Source organism: Hydra vulgaris, chromosome 12, assembly GCF_038396675.1.
Source record: "Hydra vulgaris chromosome 12, alternate assembly HydraT2T_AEP".
Taxonomy (NCBI): domain Eukaryota; kingdom Metazoa; phylum Cnidaria; class Hydrozoa; order Anthoathecata; family Hydridae; genus Hydra; species Hydra vulgaris.
The window spans coordinates 64,007,114-64,020,000 of NC_088931.1; the positions used below are offsets into that span (position 1 = coordinate 64,007,114).

The following is a 12,887-nucleotide window of genomic DNA, read 5'->3' on the forward strand; positions in this document are numbered from 1 at the left end:
CCAACGCCAACTTTTTCAAGGAAAAAATAAGGAGAATTAAGGAGAAAATGATTACTTTATAAACAGAATCTTTCTTTTTTCAATAAACATTAAATATAAATAGATAAACTATTATAAATATAATATACTATACACATATAGAACATTATTACAAAAGTTCATTTTTCTTTTTAACAAGGTTTTTTTTTTTAACATAAAGCTTTTCAAGAGACTCTTGTTTTTCAAAGGCAGCTCTTTTTAATGCATTAGATTTTGATATGTCAGCTTTAATGTCATCTAAATACAAAGAGAATCATTAAATAATGACATTTCATTTAGTATTATATAAACTAAAAATTTATTCATATTCAAGGCACAAACCTAAAACTATCCTTTTTTCAGCACGGAATCCAATTTCATCAGACGACTTCTTTAAATTTTCAATCATAGATAATGCCTGTCGAATTTCTGTATTGACTATTTCAATATCCTCAATTACTTTTTGTTTTGCTTCGATTTTCTCTGCTTTTTCTGCAGACAGGGCTTTTGATCGTTGATCATCAAAATACCTCTTTCTTGCCTGTTTGCAGCTATACAACAAATCTTTAGTTATTTCAACTTCATGTGCCATGAGCCCATAAAACGTGAGGTAATCTTGGATAGAACGTAAAGAGATGATGGTGTCTGTGGACATATTGTCATCAATCAGACTTTTATTGCTGCTGAACCCTCGTTCAACTTGAGCTTGTCCGTGCGATAAAATGAGGACTATTTTAAAAATTTGCTGAAGATTTGTATACAGCTTTAAATCAGTGTATTTCCACAAAAAGTAGTCCAAACGATCTTTATCTTTATCAAAAGTCAAAAATAATTCTTTGTTATCAACAACGACGATTTTACAAAACCTGGAATATTCGTTCTTAGCTAAATCACCAACAGAAGCTCTAATTTTCTTGTAAGTAACAAGTTTCATCAACAGTTTTTCAAAAAAATATTCACATTTTTCTGGGAATTCAACCATAAATGATGGGGAAATACACATCAGACAGCGAGCAACCAGAGAAGACAAAGGGCTCTTCTCAATGATATGAGTACACATTGAGACAAGGAAATCGCATACTTCACTCTTGAACTTGTCAATTTGAACTTCAGTAATCTTTCCTTTACTCTTGAGTTGCAGGAGATCATACTTCAATGAAAAGCCAACATCAATCTTGCTGGTTAAAAGCCGGTTTGCACAATTAGATAAATCTATTTTTAATAAAGACGTTGTAGTTTTGGCATTTGCAAGAACATCTAATCGAATGAACTTTGCATAAAAATTGCGTAGTAGTTCTTCAAGTGTCACCACCAGAAAAGGAGTCATTGGCTTATCAGTTTGAAAAGAAACTAAAAGAAAAAAAATAGCAATATTGAAAATAACATTTTGCATTTTTTCCTGAAATTTGAAAATAATAAGAAAATAGTTTATTTCTTAAAATATATTAAAGAGCATAAACAGCAGAACAATTGCATCAGGAATATAACAAGGAATACCAAGGAATGCATTTAGATTGGCACTAATTTCTTCAAAAAACTTCAACTTTAAAGGAACCAAAACTTCATTTGCTCGAGCACTTAAATGTTCAAAACTGGTGTTTTGCCCTGATGTACCATATCCAGGTTGCTTACTCTTTGGTAAGGACTTCCAGTAATCAACAACTAAGACTACTTTTGACCAAACCTGTATTGCTTTCTTGGCAACACTTTGGTTCTCAGCCCACCGAGTGCTACAAAACATGTAAGGAAAATCTGAACTTGTTGCTCCAGCTATTCGTTCATAATCACTTGCTCTTGATGGACTTTCATGAAATATTTGGTAAATTGAAGACAATAACTTCTTTATGTTCCAGCCAGTAGCTTTGGCACCAGTTTGTAAAGCTCCATTTATAGTATGCAAACCACAGGTACCAATGTCAATGAGCGTACTTAATTTATTGGCCTAACGTTCTTCATTGAGCATTGTCAAAAACCGTTTATTAACATTAGGGCCATCTATAGATACCTGGAGCATTTTTTCATCATTCAAACCAATCATGCATTTAAACATATTTAGAATATCTGGGGCTGCAGCTTTTCCCATAAATTCTGAAGTATAATATCTAGTACAAACGGTATTACTCTCTTCATTCCAATATCGCACATGTAAGTCCATTTGACCTTTCTTTACAACTTTATTGTAAGACTCATCAAAAAGACATACAAAGTTATCCAGCTTGTTAAGATCTCCTAATAGAATTTTTTTTAAATATGGGGCAAGACCGTGAGTTACTATATAGCCAGATTTTGTTCGACCACAGGAAAAGTTGTTGGCAATTTTGCTATCTGGAAACATTGATGCAAATTGTTTAGACTTATTCTCACTTGATCTAAAAGAATATTTGCTTTGAACAATATCTAAACAACAAATTAACTCTGCTTTCAAAACTTTTTCCTTTTGAAGCATATCTGAAATGTTACATTGCTTTGATGAGATAGGCTTCTGTGGTTCTGATTGCACAGTTTCTTTGAACAAAACAGAGTAACCTTCTTGAGGCAATCGTTCTATGTGCTTTACTCCTCTTGCATGTGCATCAACTGCCTTGATACCCATAGCTGCTACTGAAAACAACTTAGAACAAACTTTGCATCTTGCAAGGCTGGGATTTTTATCTTTTTGAAGCCAAGAAGTGTAACTAACATTACTTAACCAAATTTCTTGGAAACTACTTTTATATTTAGGCATCTAAAGGTAATTTATGAAAAACAAATAATCTTTTGTATTCAATCTCAAGTTTGTTAAAAAGCTGTAATTAAAAAAGGGGTAATTGAATACTAAGACTCTTCCCCTATCGCACAGTGTTTACTTACACAGTGTAGAAAAAACTAAAATTACAGACGGAAAGTAAAAGAAAAACAAGGACAGCCTAATTTCAAATTTCAAAACATGACCTTAAATATATGTAACACCACTAAATTAAAAAATATTATATTTAAGTCTTTGATTTCCATGTACAAAGTGGTTAGCCACTTTGTACATAAAAATCAAAAAAAAAAAATCTAAACAATGATTTTTAAACCAAAAAATTGAAAATAATTAAACATGTTATTTAAAAAAAAGATTAGCTAAAAGTTAAGGATATATTTCAAATAATATATAAGAACAACAATTTAAAAAAAAAACTACTTTATTATTTTGTAGAATAAAATTTCTCTTGTAATATTGATTAACTCTCTTTGGCATTGAATTTACAAGACTTGATATATTGGTGATATCTGATATTGTTGTTTTCTCCTTTAAATATATCGATTGAGGGAAGAAGGCATTATCAATATTCTACATTTTCAATATACTTTTTTATTATTTGATTTATTTATGTTTTTATTTGTAATATTTCAAACAACAACAAAAAAAAATTTAGTACTTTAAAAAATAAAAGCAAAATTATAAAAGAAAATCATCAAGTAAAGCAGTAAGCCTCAACTTTTGACCAACATTAAAAAAATGAAAATTATAAAGTGGAAATAATAAATTATAATGTTTTAAAATTATATATATTTAGTAATACAAAGTAAATTTTAAGGAAACAACATGTCAATTAAATAGTAAAAACTTTACTTATTAATTAGCACTAATAAAATATTGAAAAAGTTAAACAGTTTTCAAAATAATTTCAATCAAACAGGTGCTTTAAAAAAAAAAGGAAAAAGTGGGCTCTCTCTATATATAAATATATATTTATATATATGTTAGGGTGCATCGCAAAATAACAATTTAAAAAAATTGATTTTGTCTGACACCTAATTGTGTTCTATATATCAAAAAAGCAATGACTTTCAAAAATTTTAGAATAAGAAATATTTTTAGAGGTCCCCCAACACCCTTGAATATTTGAGAAGTCCCTAATATTTAAAAAATATAAAATTTTTCAAAAGTAGGCTGTGTTGGGTCTCAAATTAAGCAAAATTTTAAAAAAATTTCAAAAATAATAATCATTTTAAAAAAAAACATATATTGCACTGCTATGTATATATAAAACTACAAAAAATGCACCTTTTTTATTTTTATTATTAAAATGTCATATTTATTGCAGTAAAATCTAATGTGAATTTCTTTTAATAAAATGATGATTATTTTTAAAATTTTTATAAAATATCACTTAATTTGAGACCCAACATGACCTACTTTTAAAAAACTATTTTTTTGAAATTATTAGGGACTGGTCAAATATTCAAGGGTGTTGGGGGACCTCTAAAAATATTGAAAGTCAGTGTTTTTTTAATATATAGAACACAATTAGGTGTCAGACAAAATCAATTTTTTTAAATTGATGTTTTGTGATGCACCCTTATATATATATATATATATATATATATATATATATATATATATATATATATATATATATATATATATATATATATATATATATATATATATATGTATGTATATATATATATATATATATATACATATATACATATACATACATATATATATATATATATATATACATATATATATATATATATATATATATATATATATATATATAAATATATATATATATTTATAAATTTAATTTATTATTGCTCTGTTCCTTTAGAACATTGAGCACTCTGTTTGTAGAATACACTAACATAATTTATATATATATATATATATATATATGTGTGTGTGTGTGTGTGTGTGTATATATATATATATATATATATATATATATATATATATATATATATATGTATATATATATATATATATATATATATATATAAATATATATATATATATATGTGTCACATACACATACATATATATATATATATATACATATATATATATATGTGTGTGTGTGTGTGTGTGTGTGTGTGTGTGTGTGTGTGTGTGTGTGTGTGTGTGTGTGTGTGTGTGTGTGTGTGTGTGTGTAGGATTTCAAATCATCAAAGAAGTAATTATTTTCTTCTCTATTAATAAGTATAATCCATTTACTTTAATAAAATTTCCTTGAAGATAATGAACGAAAGTAAGGAGAAATTAAGGAGAGCAGTTAAATTTGAACTTTTTTTAAGGTTATTTAAGGACTTTTAAGGAGTTTTTTTTTTTTTAAGGATATTTAAGGTTTATAAGGAGGAGTGGGAACCCTGCTATTGCAGGGTTCCCACTATTAAAATTGAGGCTAAAAATAAGGATTTTAAGGAGATTTAAGGAGATATTTTGCTAGAATTTAAGAAGATTCGGTTGCGAACGCCAATTTTTTGAAAGAAAAAATGAGGAGAATATAAAGAGGAAACGATTACATTAAAAACAGAATCTTTCTTTTTTTAATAAACTTTATATATAAACAGGTAAACTAATATAAATTAATATATAACAATATATAAGGAACAAGTTAATTATAACAATATATAAGTAACAAATTAATATATAACAATATATAAGTAACAATAAACAACATTTTTTTTGGAAATTCAACCATAAATGGTGATCAGACATAAGACAGCAAGCAAACAGTGAGGAGAAAAAGTTTTTCTTTATGATCTAAGTACCGTTAGGACAAGAAAATCATATATTTCCTTCTTGAACTTATCAATTTGAACATCAGTAATCATTCCCTTACTCTTAAATTGCTGGAGATCATACTAATGAAAAATCAACATTAATCTTAATGGTTGAAAGTCAGTTTGCATAATTAGATAAATCTATTTTTAATAAAGACTTTGTAGTTTTGGCATTTGCAGGAACTTCTAATCAAATAAATTAGAAGCTTAGAAGTTGCGTAGTAGTTCTAAAAAAATAGAGTTATTAGTTTATCAGTTTGAAGAAACTAAAAAAAAAGTTTGTAAGGATCCATTGATAATATGTAAACCACAATAATGACAATAATTGTATTTAATTCATTGTTTTGACGTTCTTCATTGAGTATTGCCAAAAATAGTTTATTCACATTAGGGCTATCCATAGACACCTGAACCATTTTTCAATCATTGCATAAATGGTTTGATTTCTATCAAACCAGACATGCAAGATTTAAAAATATTTAGAATACCTGTGGTTGCAGCTTTTCCAAGATCTCTGGCCAATCCTTTTTAAGAAAATGCAAAAATAAGCATTAAAGGACAAGACCGAGCTGTCAAGCCCAAGTAAAATAAGGGGAAGATTAGTAGAGAAAGGGTAAAAAAAAAAAATTAAATAAATAAAAAGATATTTTGAACAGAAGTTCAGAACAAAACAAAGACACTCTAGTAAAGCGTATAGTAAAAAATTATAATAATGATAATTAAGACATCGCGTATGTTATAGAAATTATAAACTCAGACTCCTAATGAAAAATCATGACCAACGCGCAAGGTCTAAAAAAATAGAACATGAACTAGAAAACTTAACGTATTCACTCAAAGAGGGAATTGAACCTGATCAAGTTAGAGATGTTGATGTTAATAGAAAATAATAAATATTGAAAATATAGTAACATCAACAACAAAATTAATAACAATGAAATAAAACTATGTACAAACAAACAAAAACAAAAAAAAGTACTTGAATATGTATATATATACACATAAACATACACACATACATATACACATATACATAAACACATACACACATACCTTTACATACATACATACATACATATATACATATACATATATATATATATATATATATATATATATATATATATATATATATATATATATATATATATATATATATATATATATATATATATATATATATATATATATATATGTATATATACATATATATATACATATATATATGTATATATACATATATATATACATATATATATATATATATACATACATACATATGTATATATTAATATATATATATATATATATATATATATAAATATATATATATATATATATATATATATATATATATATATATATATATATATATATATATATACATGCTTGCACACATAACACACACATATATATATATATGTATACATATATAAATATACATACACATATAAATATACATACATATATAAATATATATATATATATAAATATATATATATATATATATATATATATATACATGCTTGCACACATAACACACACATATATATATATATGTATACATATATAAATATACATACACATATAAATATACATACATATATAAATATATATATATATATATATATATATATATATATATATATATATATATATATATATATAATAAAAGTATAGGACATATACATACATATATAATAAAATTATATATGTATGTATATTTATATATAAATATACATACATATATAAATATATATACATGTATAAAGATATATATATATATATATATATATATATATATATATATATATATATATATATATATATATATATATATATATAATATATATATATATATATATATATATATATATATATATACATACATATATTTAATAAAAGTATAGGACTTCAAATAATCAAAGAAGTAAATATTTGCTTTTTTGTTAATAAATATGATCTATTCATAGGGTTTGTAATCCCGTGCTATATTTAAAATCCCGGGATTTCGGGATTACATTTACCTATTCCCGGGATCCCGGGATTTTGAAATACCTGTTTTTGAAAGATTTTAACATATTATTTTAGAAAAATTTTAAGGAAATTAATAAAACATTTAAAGTATGTTTAGAAAAAACTTACAAATTTCAAGGAAGTTCTTTGGTTTGTTAATATTATACATACTTAATTATTAAATTATAAAGACCTTGTTTTTGTAGATATAATATACGTATGCAATTATTTTTGATTATTCTTAAAATACGTTTTGAGGAAGCAGAGCACATCCAAAGTTTCATCCCCCAGACGAATTCTTATTTTTGTTGCAAAAAGTCTGGCCGCAGAAAAAGCACGTTCTGATTCCACACTGGTAGGCTTAATAGTCATTAAAAAATCATACGCTCTTTGCAAAAAATCACCACGTGTTCCTCCATTTTCAAACAACACCATTTCCTTTTGAACTTTCATCGATAACGTCTCACATCGAGTTGGTATGCTGGGCAAATGGGTTTTTTTTATAGCTTTATTAAGTTCGTTTGTGATTCTTTTGCTGTTTTTAAGAGCAAAAGAAATAGATTCAGATGAAGAGTCAGAAGAATCAGAAACAATTTCGAGTAGTGCCTCATTTGAAACAGAAAGTTCAACTTCTGATTCAGACTCATTAGCTGTTAATGATGTAGCTGGATTTCTAGCGCCTAGTCTTTCAAGTAACTCAACTAATAATTTGCGACATTTTATTGAAGTCGGAACTGTTACTAGCTCTATTTAAGATTCGGACTGAATGTTGGTTCTACCATTGTGCAGATACTGAAGGATCCCACTTGCATTGGTACGCCTTTGTTGCATTCGAAGAACCAGAGATGAATGCAACTTTTGACTTATAACGTTGTTAGCATCTTTAAGTTCTTTTAACATAAAAGTTATGGCAACATCGGCTGTAAACAAATTAGCATCCCGACGACAAAGGGCCTTTTTGATCACTGGACCACAATTTACCTCAGTAACATCAAATTCGTTTCCTCAATGCCAATTATGACTAGCATCAAGATCAACCAGTTTATCGTTGTCAGAAAAATCATCATCCTCGCAAGAGTTACTCTCTGAAAAATCGTCTTCTATATCTGATTGTTCGTCTTCGTCGAATTGCTGATCTATTTCTCTTTCTATATCCTGCTTTTGATATAGCACTTCAATAACGGCCAGTTGCACACCATGGGCAAAACATAACTGTTGATTTACACTTATCTGCAGACATTGATCCCGTTATACCAATTAAGCCTAAGCTCCAGAACTGACAATTTCGTGCATGTAAATTAATATTCATGTAGCAACGGTTACGCAATGATGTCCATTCATCAAAAGATAAAGAAAATCATTCTCCTACACCGAATTCAGGTTTTTTTTGCTAGCTATTTCAGTAATAATAAAACTCCTTATTTTTTTGCTGTAATCTACAACCATTTTACGCACAGTGTTGACTGTTGTGGGTAAACTTTTGAATCCTGTAGCTATAAGACCTGCACGTGTATCACTAGAACGGCATATCATGTTGAATGAAATCCCATCAATGGCTGTTAATCGTGCAAGTGTAGCAGGAAGTGATTATTCTTCTCGCTCCAATATCGGAAAATAATTGGTTAACGTTTTTTTTTTTTTTTATTGGTGGTTCATCTCGTGTGTTTACTGAAATAGTAGTTGGTGTGAGGTTAATTTTATGGACGGAAAGTAAGTACGTATGGAGACCTTTCGTTGAACCACCTCCAATTTTTAAAATTTTTTTGCAGTCAGTAGACTTACACATTGCTGTTTGCCCTTTTTCTTCTCTTAAAAAATGTTTCCAAACAGCAGAATTACTTTTTTTGTCATATTCCATGTACGAAGGCATTATAATTTTAGAAAATTTACTGTTCAAAAAACCAGCAATTTTATTTTTTATTAAAACTTGTACTTTAAAATAGTCACAAACAGATAACGTCTATTCGAGATAAAAATTGTCAGAAACTTGAATAAATGCGACTAAGCACCGAAAATTTTTAAAAATGTAATTGCAATCCAATTTCAATTGTTATAACAACTTTAATCCAATTATTCAAAAACATAACTGCAGGAACTTCGAAATTGTTAAGTTCCAATTTTAATGCAATCGAACGAAAAAAATAATTTAATTTAAAAATTTTCAACTGAAAACGATTTCAAAAAAAATCCCGGGATTAAATGCTTAATCCCGAAATTTCGGGATTGTTAAAAACTGGGGAATCCCGAGATTTCGGGATCCCGGTATTCCCAACCCTATCTATTCACTTTAATAAAATTTCCTAGATGATAAAAAAAGAAAGTAAGAGAGCAGCCAAATTCTAACTTTTTTAAAGGTTATTTAAGGACTTTTAAGGAGGTTTTTTTTTTTAAAAGACATTTAAGGTTTTTAAGGAGGAGTAAGAACCCTGTATTGGTAAGAAAGTTATATTCTCACAATATTAATATAACTTGATTCTTTTGATGACAAAACCTTGTTACAAACAATTATATTAAAGTTAGTGTATTTTCAATCACTATTTAAAACTAATGACTTTAATCTCATTTAAACCAAAAAGTATAAGACAAAAAGGATAATATAAAGATCCAAATAGACGAGAACTCTATTAATACACCTAAGCAGTATTTTTGGCTTTTATGAATTATAACTTCTGCTAATATACTAACATATACATGTTATAAAAGTTAATCATTCTTTGTTTTATTCTTTTATGATCTATTCATGGTTTGAAAAAGCAATATAAAAAACTTCAAACAAGTGTAAATATTTTTTTCATTACTTGACTGAAAAAACTTTGAATCATTTTAAATTAGATTGTATCATATTTTTTGACATTCCATTCAATCAAAAATAAAAAAATAAAAAAATAATACTAAAAAAAATCTTTAGCCAATATTCTTGTTATATTGCATGGCTGAACTAATATGGACTAATAATTAATAAATAATTAAAAAAGATTAAAAAAAAAAAAAAGGAAAGTCATTTTTTACTTTACTACTTGGCATACATTAATTTTGTAGTAAATTTTAATAGCCTGATAAAATAAATTAAAAGCAATGTGATTATGTATAATATTATGACAAAAACTATGATAAAGTATGACAAAAAAAACCTCAATGAAAATGACAACAAAAACAAAATGCTAAGTTAAAATTCTTTTTTTTTTTCCGACTTACTATATATACAAACTTATATTCATTGAACTTGCATTTATGGATAGTAATTATAAAAACAAAAATCTAATTTTGCTACAATAAAACTTTCATTTATGTTTTTGACCAAAAACCTATCAAACAAAAACAAACCTCAGTATCCTTCATTTTTTCGATTTTACTACGCATATAATCAAGTGGCCATTCTGGATCAATGCTAACAGAGCATAATTCATAAACAACATCTTTTATCTCATCTATGTCATATTTTACTAAATTCATATATTGATTAAGAGTAAGGTAGTACAATTTTGTGGAAAACATTTTTGGTGTTATTTTAAGAGGTCTTTCCTCCAGATCATACAATGATCGATGTGGCTAAAACAACAAACCTAATAACAATTACTTGATTATTTAAAAACAATATATATTTATAAGATTTTTAATTTTTGATATCAAGCTAAATAATTTGATAAGTTAATAAACATTCTAAATTAGGAGATTTACTATTTAACAACAGTATAAAGATCCTAACAACAGTATAAAAATTTAACAACAGTATAAAAATCCTAGTTTTAGAAGTCATCAAATCACTATAGGAGTTCCAAAAATGTTGAAAGACTTATGGGCTACAATAGGAGGAAAAAAAATCATTACATTTAGGGTTCAGGGAACTATCAATTTTGAACTCAGAGTCTTTATGTAAAATAGCAAAAAGTGACTACAGGCTAAAAAATAATAGGTTGTTAGACTTTTAATCCCATGTATTTTTTTTTTTCCATCGACCTCCTCTTAAGTTTTTTTAAGCTCCTGGACAAAAGAGGACAGGAAAAATAGTCATTCAACACTGGAGTCCTCTTTATGACTTCCTTGATTAATGAATTTTTTCAAGAAAAAGTGACTTTTTTAATCTCTCTCTTTCACTGTTTCTAATCTTCTGCTAAATAAAGTTTGATTAGGATATAGTACATACATCAACTGAGGGTTTGGATTTAAGTAGCCATAATCTAGATATGAAGGATTTTTATTAAAAAAAACAACAACAAAAAATTTTGTTGTTGTTTTTTTTGAATATATGCTGGTACTAACACAAATTTAATAATTTATATGCAATCTTTTAAAAAAAAACCTTTCTTTTCGTAATCATATTAGCTTGATTCCTTCTTTTAATATGTATTTTGGATGGATTTAACCTACATGGTTCTCCATCTACTTGCATAGAAATTTTTGTATTTGTAAATATAATAGCAGATTGACATTGATTAATCCGAATTCCATGACCCCCGACCTGTGTGGTAACCTATAAAATGTAATTATTTATAAACAAGTATTCTCTAAAAATCTTTAGAAAATTAGAAAAGATTTGAGTAACATCAAAATAGCTAAATTTGGAGTATTAATATAAACAACTAAATCTAAACGAGATTAACATTAATCTTAATCAAAATCCATATTAGCAAAATCCAAAGCAACAAAATTCAAAGCCACAAAATTCAAAGCAACCTTAATCAGAATTTAAAACAACAATAATAACTAACACTATAATTTTTTCTGCTATTTTGATGTTATAAGAAATTTATAAGAAAATAAGAAAAACTAATACTCAAACCATAGATGCTGAAGTTAATGCTATAATTTCTAAGTAACCATCATCGCATGATTGAGGTAAGAAACCCTGAATATATAACAAAAGTAGTGTTTTTTTTTAAAAAACCAAATTACAGATATCTGTAAACAATGTTCAAACAACAAATTCAAACAAGCTTCAAAAAAAAAAAAACTTAAGAAAGAAACATTACTTCATTTGTAGGATTTCCCCAAGGACTAGTGCCAGCACTGTATCTAAAAAAAACATAAGAAAAAATGTATATTAGATTAATTCTTTTTTAAATTTTCAAATAAATAATGTTAAAAAAAGTTAACTTACGAAGAAATATTTAAAAAAATTAGACAAAGTGGTTTTAGATCTTTTATTGTTTGAGTTAAATCCATATCATCACACTAAATTAAAGTAAGAAATTTATTTTATGTATATGTCCAGGTTTATATATATAGATATATAGATATATATATATATATATATATATATATATATATAGATAGTTCTACAGATTGTTGCATTTGGGAGTAAGGAAGGAAAAAAA

General features: G+C 26.4%; 2 protein-coding genes across 6 annotated transcripts in view; both read right to left on the reverse strand.

The window, feature by feature from the left end:
• LOC100211621 (diacylglycerol kinase zeta) overlaps positions 1–12,887 on the reverse strand; it is a 118,523-nt gene that overhangs the window by 36,693 nt on the left and 68,943 nt on the right. For all 5 annotated transcript variants that reach the window (XM_065814085.1, XM_065814087.1, XM_065814088.1 and 2 more), the window contains exons 17-21: positions 12,671–12,744; positions 12,543–12,585; positions 12,353–12,418; positions 11,873–12,043; positions 10,897–11,121 (exon numbers count right to left, since the gene is read on the reverse strand). In XM_065814085.1, the coding sequence (XP_065670157.1) occupies positions 10,897–11,121; positions 11,873–12,043; positions 12,353–12,418; positions 12,543–12,585; positions 12,671–12,744 (579 nt within the window). The remainder of the gene's footprint in view (positions 1–10,896; positions 11,122–11,872; positions 12,044–12,352; positions 12,419–12,542; positions 12,586–12,670; positions 12,745–12,887) is intronic.
• On the reverse strand, positions 119–8,472 carry LOC136089120 (uncharacterized). Its single transcript, XM_065814846.1, has 6 exons — positions 8,379–8,472; positions 7,843–8,273; positions 2,024–2,743; positions 1,516–1,960; positions 361–1,368; positions 119–276 (listed from the first exon to the last, which is right to left on the reverse strand). The coding sequence occupies exons 1-6, from the start codon at positions 8,470–8,472 to the stop codon at positions 149–151; spliced, it is 2,826 nt and encodes a 941-aa protein (XP_065670918.1). The 3' UTR covers positions 119–148.

Excerpts from the sequence above, each read along its gene's own strand:
- LOC136089120 (XM_065814846.1), bottom strand. The coding sequence starts at position 8,472 with ATGTTAAAAGAACTTAAAGATGCTAACAACGTTATAAGTCAAAAGTTG. Across the intron at positions 2,744-7,842 it reads TGGGGGATGAAACTTTGGAT|ATGCCTAAATATAAAAGTAG; the intron begins GTGCTCTGCTTC and ends AATTACCTTTAG. Across the intron at positions 1,961-2,023 it reads ATGATGAAAAAATGCTCCAG|GCCAATAAATTAAGTACGCT; the intron begins GTATCTATAGAT and ends GAAGAACGTTAG.